Source organism: Phacochoerus africanus, chromosome 10 (assembly GCF_016906955.1).
Source record: "Phacochoerus africanus isolate WHEZ1 chromosome 10, ROS_Pafr_v1, whole genome shotgun sequence".
In the NCBI taxonomy this organism is placed as follows: Eukaryota; Metazoa; Chordata; class Mammalia; order Artiodactyla; family Suidae; genus Phacochoerus; species Phacochoerus africanus.
Genome location: NC_062553.1, coordinates 135,795,127 through 135,811,703, shown reverse-complemented (window position 1 = coordinate 135,811,703; position 16,577 = coordinate 135,795,127). Strand labels below are relative to the sequence as shown.

Here is a 16,577-nt window from a genome sequence, read left to right as displayed (position 1 = left end):
TATGTAAAGTGTTGCTGATGTCCAGCAAATTCAAGCTCTGCTGTTTGGAACGTCCTGCAATTATTCCCCCCTAATGGTTCTGACGTGCTGTTGGTTGACTCTGGGGGTGTAGAATCAGACCCCGAGGGACGAATGGACGATCAAAACTTCATGTCTTTATCTACACTGCATCTGAATCCTCAAATAAATAAGCAAATACTCACACTATCCACAATCCAGCTGAAGTAAACAGGGTAAATACAAGAGGTAAAAACATCCACACGCTGCACCTCTTCCCGTCCATGCCTGGACCCCTGCAGTGAAATGAACACGTGTTAATGACGGAGGCGAAAACGGACCTCACTCTTTCAAGATGAAAAGGCATTTACTTTAACCCCAAAAAGTGTATTTTATGACACCATGATTCACCTCCGCATTATCCCTGTCACCTGCACAGGTGGAGCCCCTTGGGCAAGGGGCCTGCAAGACTGCTTTCTAGCGTTAGCTTCAATGTTTCAGAGCATTAGTTGAAAACGGATGGAAAATGTCTCCGAAAGATGTGTATTCTTATACAAGCCTCGGTGCCTTTGAGAATGGACAAAAGAATCTGGGTGAGGACTTTCAGGAGGAAAGCTAGGTACCAAAGGCCTACTCCAACCCATTTTGAGCTGGGAGCTATTCTGAACATGTATGGGTTTACGGATCTGTGGATTTGGTATGGACATATGTTTACAGTTTGGCAGATGAGAGTATGAGAAACGGTTACCAAACAAATTAGCCTGTGGGGAACGACAAATAGCTTTTGCAAATCTGAACTTTCCTCTTGACGAGTTATTGAGCAACTGTCTCAGAAGACTCTAAAGATGAATGCCCCAGAAAACAGCCAGTGTGCATAACTTGAAACTCACCCCGACCAACACAATGAAAAAGAATACAGATGTCAGGTATTTGGGATGCTATGAAGTAAAAATATGTGAATTAAAAATTTTCCACAGAATTGAAGTGAAAACCAGAAGCTTCAGAAGCGTCTGTGAAAAATGATTGCCGCAGAATGGAAAGAAATAACTAATCATCACTTTCCTTCTTTACACAACGCCATCAGACAAAATCCGATGAGACTGAGACACTGGATGCCAACAATCCTTAAGGCAAGAAACGCTTGTTCCACGTCCACAGGTGACCTGACAAACAGAAGGAGGACGTGGTGAAATGGCTCCTCTGAGGAACCGTCACTGCTTGCTATTTTGGGTTTTCCGCTTAACTGCAAAAAGTGGCTTCCTGGGTTTGCACCAGTGCTGCACGTTTCTGAGCACCTCCGCGATATCTGCTTTCACCTGCTGACTCCCTGGCTCTGCTGAGGGCTGAGAACAGAGAGAGAACACAGCCGTTCTTCCTGGGCTGGAAACCGCTAAGGTCTCAGGAAGGTCGTGGTTTCCAGAACGGACTTACCTGATCAGGTGCAGCTTTCAGACCAGGGACAGACATCAGACCTAATAATGCGTCTCTGCACGATCATGCTGTAGGCCAGTCCCCTGTCTGGGAAGGGGTGTCATATAAACTACAGAATTTAGGAGCTGCAGAATTCAGAGCCACTTTCAATCTATTTAATTCAATCTAATCCAGTTCACAAATATCCACACCCTACTTGTGCCAGGAACTATATGCCACAAGTAGAAATACTGAGCTCTAATGAATACAACCTTTTTTTCTTTTTTTTTTTTTTTTTTTTGCTTTTTAAGGCCACACCCGCGGCATATGGAGGTTCCCAGGCTAGGGGTCTAATCAGAGCTGTAGCCACCGGCCTATACCACAGCCACAGCAACACGGGATCCGAGCCACGTCTGCGACCTACACTACACCTCACGGCAATGCCGGATCCTTAACCCACTGAGCAAAGCCAGGGATCGAAGCTGCAACCTCATGGTTCCTAGTTGGATTTGTTTCCACTGCGCCACGAAGGGAACTCCCAAATACAGCTTTTTATATGTAACCAGCTGTGCAGTGTATCAAAGCTATTACATGGCCAGTGGTGCATGGCTACCCAGTTTATATAAGGTAGAAAATGATGACCATTTTACACATACACGATATGGCTCTTCAGTGTCCATTTACTCATGTCCAGAAAATTCTGGGCTCATAATAAAGCTATCCATAATGCTAACAAAAATACTTCCACCAGTGGCCAAGATGCAGAGGAAGGGCAGAAAACAGGAATGTGAACTGGGCATGTAAACCAGTTATTCTGGATCTACCTCTGGAAAAGCACGTTCCAAGAGGACGAGTCCCGCCGAGTGTAACCATTGCACTTACGCAGGTATCGAAGGCCCACCTTCTAAGTCCCTACCCTTTGATTGTCCTTACGGAGGCATCGCTTTTCTTCTTTTGTTTTGGAGGCAGCCAAGGTGGTGCATGGCTATTCTCCTAAATTGTTTTATTTTTACTAGTTTAATTCTCATAGGGGAATCTTATATCCAAATTATGGGAAAAACATGCTGTATCCCTTGCCGAATGACAGATGAAGTTCCCCTTTCTTAACCCAGAGGGATGCCTTGGGAGGTGAGAAGAGTAAGTCTGTAGAGAATTGTCTTCTTAAGAAAGACTATGGAGAAATCCTGCACACCCTTCCCTCAACCTCGCCTCCTGTATAACCACAGTACGATACCAACACCAAGACACTGGTATTCATAATCCTTTCCCTTTATTCAGACTCCACCCATTTTGCATGCTCTCCCTCCCATGTGCATAAGTATTTAGTTTATGCAAGAAATACAAAGGACCGTAAGAGACTGCTCCTAGCTACTATATGCCAATAAAACGGACAGCCTAGAAGAAATGGACGCATTCTCGTAAGGTACAACCTCCCAAGATGAAACTGGGAAGAAACAGAAGATACGAAGATACCAAGGACAAGCACTGAGATTGAATCTCTGATTTATAAACTCCCAACAAGCCAAAGTCCAGGACCAGAGGGCGTCACAGGCGAATTCTCTCACCTACTTAGAGAAGAGCTAAGATCTCTCCTGAAAAAATGATCCCCCAAAAAGGCCCAGGAAGAACACGTCCAAACTCATTCTGAGCCACCACCGCCCTGCTACCGAAACCAGACAAAGATGCCACAAAAAAGGCAATCACCGTCTACGCAGCGTGGGCACCTGTGTAGCCGACGCACGTGGAAGCACGACGGCCACGGCACAGGACAGCCCAGAGGACCCGTTCCTAACCACACGCCCTCCCCTCCTTTCCGATCGCTAATTTGTTCTCCATTCTACAATTTCAGCATTTCAAGTATGTTATACCAATGGAATCATAGAGCATGTGACTTCTAGGATTGACTCTTTTTTTCACTCAGCAAAATTCCCTGGAGAGCATCTAACGTTTGTGTTTGGTATCTCTTCCTGTTGGGAAGTATTTCGAGGTATGGATGTACCAAGTGGGCTTATTCATCTGTTACAGGAGATCTGGCTTGTGTCAAGTGTTCGGCCGTGGCAAATAAAGAAACCGTGAACATTAGTGTACAAGTGTTTGCGGCAACACGTTTTCATGTCTCTGGAATAAACACCCAGGATTGCAATTGCCGGGTCCTATGATAATTGCATGTTCAGTTTTTTAAGAAGTGCCAAACTGTTTCCAGAGCAGTTGCACCATTTTATATTCCTATCAGCAGCTATGATGGACGCGGTTTCTCACATCATCTGCCACTATCGGTGATGTCGCCATCTGGTGCTGTCGTGGAATAACTGGTGTTACTTGGTGTTAACTGGTGCTATCACTATTTCTTATGTGAGCCATCCCGAGAGTCATTTCGGGACGTCTCATTGTGGTTTTCATTTGTGTTTCACTGATGGCTAATGACGTTGAGCATTTCTTCATGGGCTAATGTGCCCTGAAATGTCTATACTTGTCTTTTGCCCATTTTCAACTTGCATTTTCCTTTCTTTCTTTCTTTCTTTCTTTCTTTCTTTCTTTCTTTCTTTCTTTCTTTCTTTCTTTCTTTCTTTCTTTCTTTCTTTCTTTCTTTCTTTCTTTCTTTCTTTCTTTCCTTCCTTCCTTCCTTCCTTCCTTCCTTCCTTCTTTCTTTCTTTTCTTTCCTTCCTTCCCTTTTTTTTTTTTAAAGTTGAGAATAAAAAACAGCTTGAGAGTTCTTCATATAACCTAGATACTACCTTTTTTTTGGATACGTGGTTTGCAAATATCTTCTTCAAGTCTGCGGCATCTCCATCCCCTTAAACAGAGTCTTTCAAAAATTATTATTACTACTATTTTTTTTTTCTTGTGGCATATGGAAGTTCCCAGGCTAGGGGTCGAGTTGGAGCTAGAGCTGCCGGCCTACACCACGGCTAACGTCCGAGCCGCGTCTGCAACCTACACCACAGCTCACGGCAACGCCGGATCCTTAACCCACTGAGCAAGGGCAGGGACCGAACCCACAACCTCATGGTTCCTAGTCAGATTCGTTAACCACTGCACCACGATGGGAACTCCTCAAAATTGTTTTAATTAATTTTTGTGTACGTGTAAAATATACATAATATTTTAATCATTTTAACCACTGTAAGTGTACAGCTCAGTGGCATTAGGTACCTTCACACTGCTGTGCAAACATGGCCACTATGTGTCTCTGGGACCGGCTCAGCATCCCACACTGAGACCCAAACTGACACCGGAGGCCCACTAAACAATAACTCCACTCCCCTCTTCCTCCCCAGCTCCTGGTAACCACCATCTACTTTCTAGTTCTGTGATTTTGATTACTCTAGGTATCTCACGCAAGTGGAATCATACAGTATTTGTTTTTTTTGCTTCTGGCTTATTTCATTCAAATAAAGTCCTCAAGGTTCATCCACAGTTTAGCCTGTATCAGAACTTCATTCCTTTTGAAGCCTGAATAATATACCTTTGTATGTACAGACCACACTTTGTTACCTGTTCATCTGTCAATGGACCCTTGGGTTTTTTCTACCTTTTGGCTCTTGTGAATAATGCTGCTATAAACATCTATATTTCATATAATCGAATATCTATTCATGCCCCTGACTTTCTTTTGGTCCATACCTAAGAGCGAAATTGCTGGTGCTTGGTGGTCACATGGTAATTGTATGTTTCATTTTTTTTTTTTTTTGGTCTTTTGTCTTTTTAGGGCCATACCCGAGGCACACGGAGGTTCCCAGGCTAGGGATCGAATCGAAGCTACAGCCGACGGCCTACACCACAGCCACAGCAACGCGGGATCCCAGGCATATCTGGACCCACACCACAGCCCACCGCAACACCAGACACCCCCCTCGCCCCCCGCCCCGATCCCCTGAACGAGGCTAGGGATCGAACCCGCGTCCTCATGGATACTAATGGGATTTGTCTCCACTGAGCCACAAAGGGAACCCCCACTCCTAAGATAGTTTTATCTCTGCTTTCTGAATTAGACCTTTTGTTTTTTCATTTTTTAAGCTTATTGAAGTATAGATTTCCAAGGTTTGATAATTTCTGCGGTATATCAAAGTAATTCTGTCTACATATACTGAATTCTACGTTTTAAATTTGGTGGACTATTTCCTCCACTGATATTCATCTTCCAATAATATCAACAGTAAAAACAAAAACAAAAACAAAAACTTAGGAAGCCCCAAATGGTAAACTCTCTCTGGAACAATGTCACTTAATGTTTTCCGAGACAAGGAGGACACGAACTAGGATTGCATCAACCTTCTTGAAACGGTTCTGGCATTTAGACGAGGTGTGGAAGCCTCTCCTCCACATGGTGTCATTTATCCAAACGATTTGCAAATCTGTCATCCAGATGGTCAGATCCTCTTGGAGTGCCAGGACTGCTAATTGTCTGTACATTTCTATCGCATGTTCCTTTCTTTTGACGAAAAGTTGGAGCCGTCCTCACTCTCTTTCACCGAATCTGTGGTAGGAGTGGGATGGCACCCACCGCGGGACCGTCCAACACTTGGGGTCGGCGGCTGAAAGCCCTGATGTGCTCCCTGCTTCCCTGAAGCTCTCCTTCGTCCTCAGAGACAAAATGAACTGAATCAAAGTTCTGCAGGGGCTCCTGCTGTCCGTAGATGTGATCCGCTGTCCGTCTTCTAGCTCTGATGCTCAGTGCTGGTCATCTGAAAATTTGCAGTCTCATGGGAGCCAACAAAGTGTTACCTTAAGCCCACAGGCTCCATCCCCAAGACCCCAACTCTGTGAACATGATTCAAAAAAGGGGTCTTGATAAAGTCAAGGTCCTCTAATTTAGTCATACTTTTATCATCAAGTTCCAAACAGATGGTTCTTAACAGGATGAACTAAGGAAGCTACTGAAGTCGAAGAATAGAGTGTATTGTTATCTGTGATGACCCTTGAAGCCCTTCTACTCTTTCAGATGGTGGTAAGACGTCAGTCCACAAATGCAAAAGTAAAGCCCATTGGGTCATCTTCGATTACAGATTTTTTTTTTTTTTTGCTTTGTAGGGCTGCACCTGTGGTGCATGGAGGTTCCCAAGCCAGGGGTCCAATTGGAGCTACAGCTCCGGCCTACGCCACGGTCACAGTGGTGTGGGATCCAAGTCACGTCTGCGACCTACACCACAGCTCAAGGCAACGCCGGATCCTCAACCCACCGATCGAGGCCAGGGATCGAACCTGCAACCTCATGGATCCTCGTTGGGTTTGTCATCATTGGGCCACGACAGGAACTCCTATTTACAGACTTTAAAGCTTTATTAGGGAGAAATCACTTGGGACAGGGACATTTCCCAAAAGCCAAGATGCTATCTATCTTCAGGGACTGAAACGATTTGCTTGTTATGACTTAGAAAGATTTTGTATAACCTTGGTAACGGTGGGAGGCAGCGAGAGTTCGTGGACTCGGAAGCCAGATTACCAGGGCTTGGAATCGCAGCTCTGCCATGTACCCCAGTGGTCGTGGGACCTTGGTAGTTCCATCCTCTCTGTGCCTCAGTTGCTTCATCTATAAAGTGGGAATAATCACGGTACCTACCTCACTGGGTTTTTATGAGGGCCGGATATACACTTAAATCATTGATAACAGTACCGGGCATAAGAAACTTTTCAAACTTCTTAACTATGTGCCCCTGCAGGCGATATTCAGAGTCTTCGGTAATCTTTTGACACATTTCGTCATCTATCAGGAGGCGAGCGCTCCGCCACAGCGGTTTTTCATCCTGCTCTCAGGGCCAGCTGGGATGAACAAGTCACCCACGCATGACCAGGGCTGTTTCAGTGTCGATGAACCCAAAGCATCCTTGCTTTTTTTTTTTTAACCTTCTGGGAATCTTGAGGTATTTCCCACAGGTATCACAGACGCATGTGGAGGGCGTGTGTTATTTTATAAGTTATTTACAGTCATAAATGGTAATGAAAGGACTATTCGCTTTGTTTTGTCCCTAAAACATTTACAGGGTCCCACGGATAAGTCAGCAGCGAGAAATCTGCAACGCAACAAGCTTTCCCAAGGACTTTCTGTAATCAGACAGATATAAATGATACTCTTCAAGCTATGCGGTCAATTCGACCCCAAAGTAACTTCCATGAGCACTGGAAAGAAACAATATATTAACAAAGGAATTCTACAAACTATTACCATCCCCAAAAGCCTATGATAATTACTGTGTAGAACCCATGGCGACTATTTTTTCCCCAAGGCTCACTTGATTGCTAAAATCATCACCTTCTTCCCATTGACAGATGAGACTTACAGGGATCCTTTCATGCTAGTGGCCCAAATGATTCCCCCCCTTTTTTTTTCTTTTTATGGCTACACCTGCAGCATAAGGAAGTTCCTGGGCCAGGGGTCGAACTGGAGCTGCAGCTTGTGGTCTGTGATCTACACCTCAAGCTTGCAACAGCACTAGATCCTTAACCCACTGAGCAAGGCCAGAGATCGAACCTGCATCCTCCCAGAGACAACGGTGGGTCCTTAACTTGCTGAGTCACAATGGGAACTCCTCAAATGATTCTTTTTCTCAGAAATAGATGGAACATATAATGTCTCCACACCATTCCACACCATAGAATAATCCCAGAGGGGAAGCCCTTTCTTCCAGTATTTTTTTTTTTGTCTTTTGTCTTTGTTGTTGTTGTTGTTGTTGTTGCTATTTCTTGGGCCGCTCCCGTGGCACATGGAGGTTCCCAGGCTAGGGGTTGAATCGGAGCTGTAGCCACCGGCCTACGCCAGAGCCACAGCAACACGGGATCCGAGCCGCGTCTGCAACCTACACCACAGCTCACGGCAACGCCGGATCGTTAACCCACTGAGCAAGGGCAGGGACCGAACCCGCCACCTCATGGTTCCTAGTCGGATTCGTTAACCACTGCGCCACGACAGGAACTCCCTCTTCCAGTATTTTAATTCAATAATATCTTCTTAGAGTTTCTATGCCAAGATCCTTCTGAAAGTCCATCTATATCTTCAATAATATTAAAGATATGTCCCACACGTGGCAGGTATACCTGCCAACCCTACAATCACTTGTCCTCTTTTTCTCAGCTAACAGAATCTAGTTTCACTCAGGACAGCAATGTGTTCAGCCCACGGGTATAAGTTATGACTCATCTAAGCCAATTACAGCCATCTCATTTTCCTTAGAGAAGGATCTTTCCAGATTTCCTTGCACTTGGCCAATGAGATACAAGGGAAAGTCTACTGAGTTGCAAATGGGAAGGATCTGCATCCCTGATAAGGGAAAGCCTCTGTTCTATCCAATCTCCCCTTTTCCCACTTGGGATGCCGTTGAGAAAGTATGATACCTAGTGCTACGGCAGCCATCATGTAACCATGCGACAGCACACACAAGGACCCAAACCCAACATACAGAGGCTGGCAGAGTAGAAGATGGAAAAAAGTGACTCCTTGCTAACAGCACTGAGTCAGTGCACTCAATTCCCAATATTGCTAGATCCCAAACTTCTTTTAATGTGAACCACTAAGTCCTTTTGCTTTATTGCTGTAGATTGGTATAGCATCAAAGTCAATTCTTCCTTCTTCCATCACAACTGGGCAAGTGGCTGCTGGACGACACTATAATTAGCAGCCTCCCTTTCAAGTAAGTGTGGCCCTATATGTAAGTTCTCCATGGAATGTGAGTGAAGCTGCAGATGATAATAATATTTTATTACATAGGAAAAGGTTTCTATTTTCTAAGGGTGCACACTGAAGTATTTGAAGATTAAGTGTCACAGTGTCTAAAATTTACTTTTTTCTTTCTTTCTTTATATGGCTGCACCTATGGCATATGGACGTTCCCAAGCTAGGGGTGGAATTGGAGCTGCGGCTACAGACATATACCACAGCCACAGCAACTCCAGATCTGAGCTGCATCTGCAACCTACACTGCAGCTTGAGGCAATGCCAGATCCTTAACCTACTGACCGAGGCCAGGGACCAAGCCCACGTCATCACAGAGACAACATCAGGTCCTTAACCTGCTGAGCCACAATGGGAACTCCTAGAATTTACTTTTTGAAAAAGTTTGAGAAGTAGAGTGGTGATGGTTATACAACATTGTGAATCTAATTAATACCATTGGATTGGATGCTTAAAATGGTTAGAATGTAAATTTTGTATTATACATATTTTACCATAATAAAGAAGTAATTTAAAAAAACCCACATCATCAAAAAAAGATTTACCACATCCATTAGGATGTCTGTTTGCAAAACCAAAACCAAAACCAAAAACCCAGGAAACAGCAAATATTGGGAAGGATGTAGAGAAATTGGACTTGTGCACAACTGCTGGGCATGTAACATGGGCAGGTGCTATGGAAAACAGGGTGGTACGTCCTTAAAAAATTAAACCTAGGGAATTCCTGTCATGGCTCAGTGGTAACAAATCCGACTAGTATCCATGAGGATTGGGGTTGATCCCTGGCCCCGCACAATGGGTTGGGGATCCAGCATTTCTGGGAGCTGTGGTGTAGGTCGCAGACGTGGCTCCGATCCTGCGTTGCTGTGGCTGCGGTACAGGCCGGCAGCTACAACTCTGACTGGACGCCCTAGCCTGGGAATTTCCACATGCTGTGGGTGTGGCCCTAAAAAGAAAAAAAAAACAAACAAAACTAGAGTTACCATATGATCCAGTAATACCATTTCTGGAAATACACCAATGAGGACCAAAAGTAGAGAGAGACTCAGATATTTGCACACCTGTGTTCACAGCAGCGTTTTTTTAAGGTAGCCAAAAGTTGGAAGCAACCCAAGCGTCCATCAATGGATGCATAAACACAATAGTCCATTGTATGTTAACACCACACACAGCGGAATTAACATACAGTGGAATATTACGCAGCCTTAAAGAGGAAGGAAATCCTGCCACATGATTCAACATGGACATTTGAAGGACATAATGCTAAGTGAAATAAGCCAGGCATAGAAGGGTAGATACTGGATAATTCCACTTATATGATGACCTTAGAGTAGCCAAAAGCACAGAGATGGAAAGAATGGTGGTTGTTAGGGGCTGGGGGATAAAGGAGACAGGGAGTTAGGGGTACTGGCTGCAGAGTTTCAGTTTTGCAGGATGAGAAGAGTGCTGAAGACAGATGATGGTCGTGGTTGCAAAACAATGTGAATGTACCTGATGTCACGGAATTATACGCTTAAAATGGGAAACTTGATGATACGATATTTTGCCTTAATTTAAAAAAAAAAGAACAGACACAAGAAAAGGGTCTTGTGCCAAAAATCTGGTCTCTGCCAAGACAGTCTCTTGATTCTTTAAAAGAGAAAAAAAAGAAAACAAAAAAGTCCCCTGCTCTGTCTGACTTAGAAGGCAGGCCACATTCCTACTGAGCCTGCAATTAGGTCGAAAAGAGCCTGTATTTTAATAAGAATTGGTTGTTCTTTGCTGTTCCTATCAAGGTATTATAAAAAGGAGCCGAGTCCAGTGCAGAACAGACTGCTTTGCAAAGCGAGATGCAGATGAGGAGGCGCTGAGAAACATGGAGCCTTGAAGGGCTGAAAGAGCCAATGGCTTCTGTCTCTCAAGCATCACAAGGTTAGAGATAAGAACAAGCACGTTGCCTTCCCTCCAAAGTCTGTTGTTTCAGAGGCCCCAGTAGAGCTGCCATTAAATTTAGGAAGGGTGGAGAGGATGCACAGAAATCAAGCTCAAGACCCACGTCTTGGAAGGAACTTTGGGAGAGACTGCTGGCATGGGACGGCCTGGAAGCCAAAAGATCAGAAGTCAGCTGAGTTTCTGTATTCACAAAGGTACCACAGCTGCGCCAGTAAACCCTGTGATGGCTGTAAGCTCAGGCCTGCAGATGGGTGTGAACAGTCCATGTACAACAAGCGCCATACAGCCGCTAGGGAGGGCCTTTCTCCAACAGCCACTCCAGATTTGGCTAAAGGGGAACCCGAATAGGAAGAGCCTCCTGTCCCCCAAAGACAAGGCCAAGGACACACAAAGCCGTGGACAAGAGAGTCCTCCTGAAGAAAAGAAGCAGGGGCCAATCAGGGACCACCCCCTTCAACCTCTGCCAGGGCAGGGCGTTTGCCCATTGCCTGCCCTGGGATGCCAGCATTATTATGGGCCAGGGGCTGCTATGCGTATTTCTCCTCTCTCTCTCTCTTTTTTTTCTTTTTTAGGGCCATACCTGCAGCATGTGAAGTTCCCAGGCTAGGTGTGACTCAGAGCTGCAGCTGCTGGCCTACGCCACACTCACAGCAACAGCAGATCCGAGCTGCTTCTGCAACATACACTGCAACTTATGGCAACACTGGTTCTTCAATCCACTGAGCGAGGCCAGGGATGGAACGGAAACTGCGTCAGGTTCTTAACCTGCTGAGCCACAGTGGGAACGGCTCTCCTCTTTTCAAACGGGAGGGTTTATTTATTTATTTACTGGCTGTTTTTTGTGTTGTTGTTGTTGTTTTTGGGGTTTGTTTGTTTGTTTGTTTTTAGGGCTGCACTCGAAACATAGAGAAGTTCCCAGGCTAGACAGCTGCCAGGCTACACCACAGCCACAGCAATGGGGGAATCCAAGCCATGTCCACGACCTACACCACAGCTCACAGCAATGCTGGATCCCCAACCTACTGAGCGAGGGAGGCCAAGGAGCAAATCTGCGTCCTCATGGACACTAGTCGGATTCGTTTCCGCTTCACCACAACAGGAACTCCTCAAATGGCAGTGTTAATGGTGGTTTTCTAACCTCTGTTCCATCTTTGCACACGGAGTGTGAGCAGGCGGGTACGAGGGGACAACTTGCCTTTGTCGTCAGGTTGCCAGACCGCCAGGACCACATCTAAACCTCATGGAAAGGGCTGTGCGTGATCCAGCGAGCATGGACCTTCAGCTGGTGCATTTACCGGATGGCCTTTGTTTTTCTCTCTTGGGATGAAGCAATTGTGTTTTATGTGTTGGAAGGCGGGTATTCATGACACTCAGTGGCCAGAGGGACTGACTGTGGTGAGACTGTTAGCTGTCTACCTAAATGCCTATTGACAGATGGACAGATAAAGAAGGTGTGCTATGTATAGACAATGGAATATTACTCAGCCATAAAAAAGAACAAAATAATACTATTTCCAACAACATGGATGGACCTAGAGATTATCATACTAAGTGAAGCAAGTCAGACAGAGAAAGACAAATATATGAGATCACTAGCATGTGGAATCTAAAGAGATGACACAAATGAACTTATTTACAAAAAGAAACAGACTCAGAGACATAGAAAACAAATTTATAATTACCAAAAGAGAAGCAGGGAGGGACAAATTAGGAGCTTGGGATTATAATATACGTACTACTAGACTTTCCCATTGTGGCTCAGTGATGGTGAGCCAGACTAGTGTCCATGAGGATGTGGGTTTGATCCCTGGGCTTGCTCAGTGAGTTGGGGATGTGGTGTTGCTGTGAGCTATAGTGTAGGTCACAGTTGCAGCTCAGATCCCTCATTGTTGTGGTTGTGGTGTGGGTCAGCAGCTGCAGCTCCAATTCGACCCCTAGCCAGGTTCCAGATGCCACAGGTCCTGCCCTAAAAAGCAAAAAAAAAAAAAAAAAAAAAAAAAAAAAAAGAAAGAAAGAAAGAAAAAAGAGAAAAAAGTAAAAAATATACATACTACTATATATAAAATAGATAAGCAACAAAAACCTACTGTATGGCACAGGGAACTACCTTAAATATCTTGTAATAACCTATAATGGAAAAGACTCTTAAAAAATATATATATGTATACATTCACACATACATAAAAATGAATCACTTTGCTGTATACCTGAAACCAACACAACAGTGTCAATTAACTATATTTCAATTAAATTTTTGTTTTTTGTTTTTTAGGGCCATACCCGTGGCATATAGAAGTCCCAGGCTAGGGGTCGAATTGGAGCTGCAGCTGCTGGCCTACCCCACAGCCATACCAATGTGGGATCCAAGCCATGTCTGTGACCCACACACAGCTCCTGGCAATGCTGGATCCTTAACTCACTGAGCGAGGCCAGGGATCAAACCTGCATCCTCATGGATACTAGTCGGGTTCCTAATGGCTGAGCCACAACAAGAACTTCCTATACATAATGTTTATGTGTAATTTTTACGACGACTTTACAAAAACACAAAAATGTCTTTTTTCTTAAAAAGACATGTATTCTATATGTATCTTATAGATCTGGGGTCAAATGAATCCTGGGAGGTATAAAAAATGGTCGGTTAACATTATTAATCTAATTTTATAGATGAGAATGAAGTGGTTACTTCCAACATGCCTGAGTCCCCAGTGCAAAAGAATCTTTTCTAGGCTCCTTGCCACGTGCAATTATTTCATGTGCCTTCCTAGCCCAAGGCAAAAGCAAACACACACACGAAACCGTAAAGCAGTCTAACTGTGCCTGGAAGTCCCTGATCCGAAGCTTTGAAATGGTATCACAACAACTCTTTCTGATCCATAGTCACAGCCCCAAGTGTCAAAACAGACAACTCCTCACGATGCTGGTGCTCTCTTGCTAGGCTCTGACCCCAGCACCTTAGCCCTGAAACAAACAAGAAGCCAACTAGAGCTAAAAAGACATCCCCAAAGGACAGGTGAGTTCAGCAAGTTCAAGAGACGGGGATCCGAGAAGGAAGTTCAGGTAGGATCTCGGGCGGCTGGGGGTAGAGTGCTGTGGCTGAGACGGGCTAGGCGACTGCCCATGACCATCAGACCCCAAGCACAGAACCTGGAGCTCCTCATCCAACAAACCAGCAGGGGCTCAGTGGACGTGATATACCAAGCGTGACGGTCAAAATGATCCTTCTTCCACTCTGTTTCGTGGGAACACAGAACAGGGCTGGATCCATGAGCTCGTGTCCTGGATTTTCTTCTTCTTCTTCTTTTTATGGCCACACCTGCGGCATATGGAAGTTCCTGGGCCAGGGGTTGAATTGGAGCTGCAGCCGCCGGCCTACACCACAGCCACATGAGATCCAAGCTGCATCTGTGACCTATGCCACAGCCTGTGGCAATGCTGGATCCTTAATCCATTGATTAATCCACTAGTCCAGGGCTCAAGCCTGAATCCTTATGGACACCATGTTGGGTTCTTAACCTGCTGAGCCACAGTGGGAACTCCCAGAGTTTCTGGTTTTAAATCTATGCTCTGCCCCTGAATTGCTGGGTGATGCTGTGCAAAGTGCTGAACCTCTCTAAGCCTTGATTTTCTCATCTACAGAATGGAATCATAAATAGCACCTACTTCCTAGGGCTGCCAAACGAATTAAGGGAGTTAATACAAGCAAGGCTCTTTGATAGGTATATGGCAAGAGCTCAGTTAACTGGAAGCCTACTATTATAACTGGCTGCCTTGGAGTTTCCATTGTGGCTCACAGGTTAACGAACCAAACTAGCATCCATGTGGACGCAGGTTTGATCCCTGGCCTCGATCAGTGGGTTAAGGATCTGGCATTGTTATGAGCTGTGGGAGGCTGGCAGCTGTAACTCCAATTCAACCTCTAGCCTGGGAACTTCCATATGCCGTGGGTGCGGCCCTAAAAAGACAAAAAATAAAAAATAAATAGCTGTCTTAATATCACTAATGCCCACTCCATTTGTAGTCCAGAAAAGCAAGTCGAAATGCAGATTTATTCCAGCTTAACAGTGGCTGCTTAAAAACGCAGGGAGGAAACTGAGAGAGCGTAGGACAGGCTGTAATGGTCTCTCAGGGAGGCAGGGTATGTCCTTGTACAAAAATCCTTCCAACAGTCTCTTAGAAAGTGTGCTGATGACTTCTTTGGAAAGACAGAAGAAAACCACATGAACTCTGTGAGACGAGGGGTCGCTTCACGGAGCTCAGACGGGTGCTGAAGAAGGCCATGCGCCATCGTGCATCCTTCTCAGGCCGGAAGAGCTCAACGACTCAGAAGCCCAAACTCCCCTGAACACTCAACCACTGCATCACCAGAATAAATACCAGGGAAACCAGGGACTTGCAAACTGTAGTGAACTGGCTGGTGCCTGTTCTTCCACAGCCAGTGGGCGCGCCACACACCTCGTGAAAGGGGCCCTAATGCAGCTTCTCATTTCACACGGTTCCCTGGCACAGAAGTCACCCTGGAACAGAGCCCATAAGTCGTCAGCCTCTTCTCCCGTCCTCGACCCTCATGTCCACCGACCTCTTTGCAGGCGAGTGTTAAGCACCCAGCAGGCTTCCGGGTGTGAAGAAGGGTGTGCCCGCAGAGCGAAGGGCAAAGTTAGGAAAATCACCAACGAAGGTGATTCCACGGTGAACCAAAGAAATGAAGCATTACCGAAAAGATTTCTTTTTTCTTTTTTGGCCGCCGCATGGCATATAGGGTTCCTGGGCCAGGGGTCAGATCCAGGGGACCTACGCCACTAGCTAGCTGCGGTCCTAGCTGTGGCAACGCCCTGCGCCAGACCAGGGATAGAACCTGCGTCCCAGTGTTCCGGAGAGGCCGCCACTGATCCCGTTGTGCCACAGCAGGAACTCCTGAGGTGATGCATTTGGAGCAGTAACACCTCCCAACAACCACTTACCAGCGTCCTGCTAAGAGACTGGCACGCTTCCCAACTCTCAGGAAGTCGTGACGGGTGTGAAACTGCAAGTCTAAACTGCTCGTCGTGCTGGCCCCAGCCGTGTGCGTCCTCGGTGGCTCTCCAAAGGCTCAGTATCCTTCACCAGACCAAGGATGCTCTGGCTTTGGTTGCTTCTTTTGGTCCAGGCTCTCCCAACCGCCCCGTTCACAGCTCAGATGCCAGCTGCCATCCATGGCCCATCCCTCCTTGCCTGCGAAGATACACCACACGTTGATGCCCAGCTCCTGAGCGTGGCAAGGGGGCGGAGTGGAGGCGACACACACCATCTCCCTCAAGGGCTTCCCCTCTGTTTCATTAAAATCAAGCACAAATGGAAACTAACTTGGAAATTGCTGGAGCAGACAACATCAGCTTGGTTACATGAGCCGAGCTTAATTTCGCTTATTTTGCAAGACGAGCGACGTCGACGTGACCTAAGGTCCACCTCTTATTTATCAAAAGTGAAACTTCAGTCATGCCCCCCAATTGATCATGAGGTCATCACTGTCATTTAAGAAAATTCTAATATTTTAACCAATCGCTGTGAAGAATAAGCAGTCACTGCCTCCAGC

At 45.7% G+C, this 16,577-nt stretch overlaps 1 protein-coding gene across 2 annotated transcripts in view; it reads right to left on the bottom strand.

Moving 5' to 3' along the window:
- The window catches only part of TMEM150C (transmembrane protein 150C), an 80,340-nt gene that overhangs the window by 17,895 nt on the left and 45,868 nt on the right, over nt 1-16,577 (bottom strand). For both annotated transcript variants that reach the window (XM_047798784.1, XM_047798785.1), the window contains exon 2: nt 204-293. In XM_047798784.1, the coding sequence (XP_047654740.1) occupies nt 204-283 (80 nt within the window). In that variant the 5' untranslated portion in view covers nt 284-293. The remainder of the gene's footprint in view (nt 1-203; nt 294-16,577) is intronic.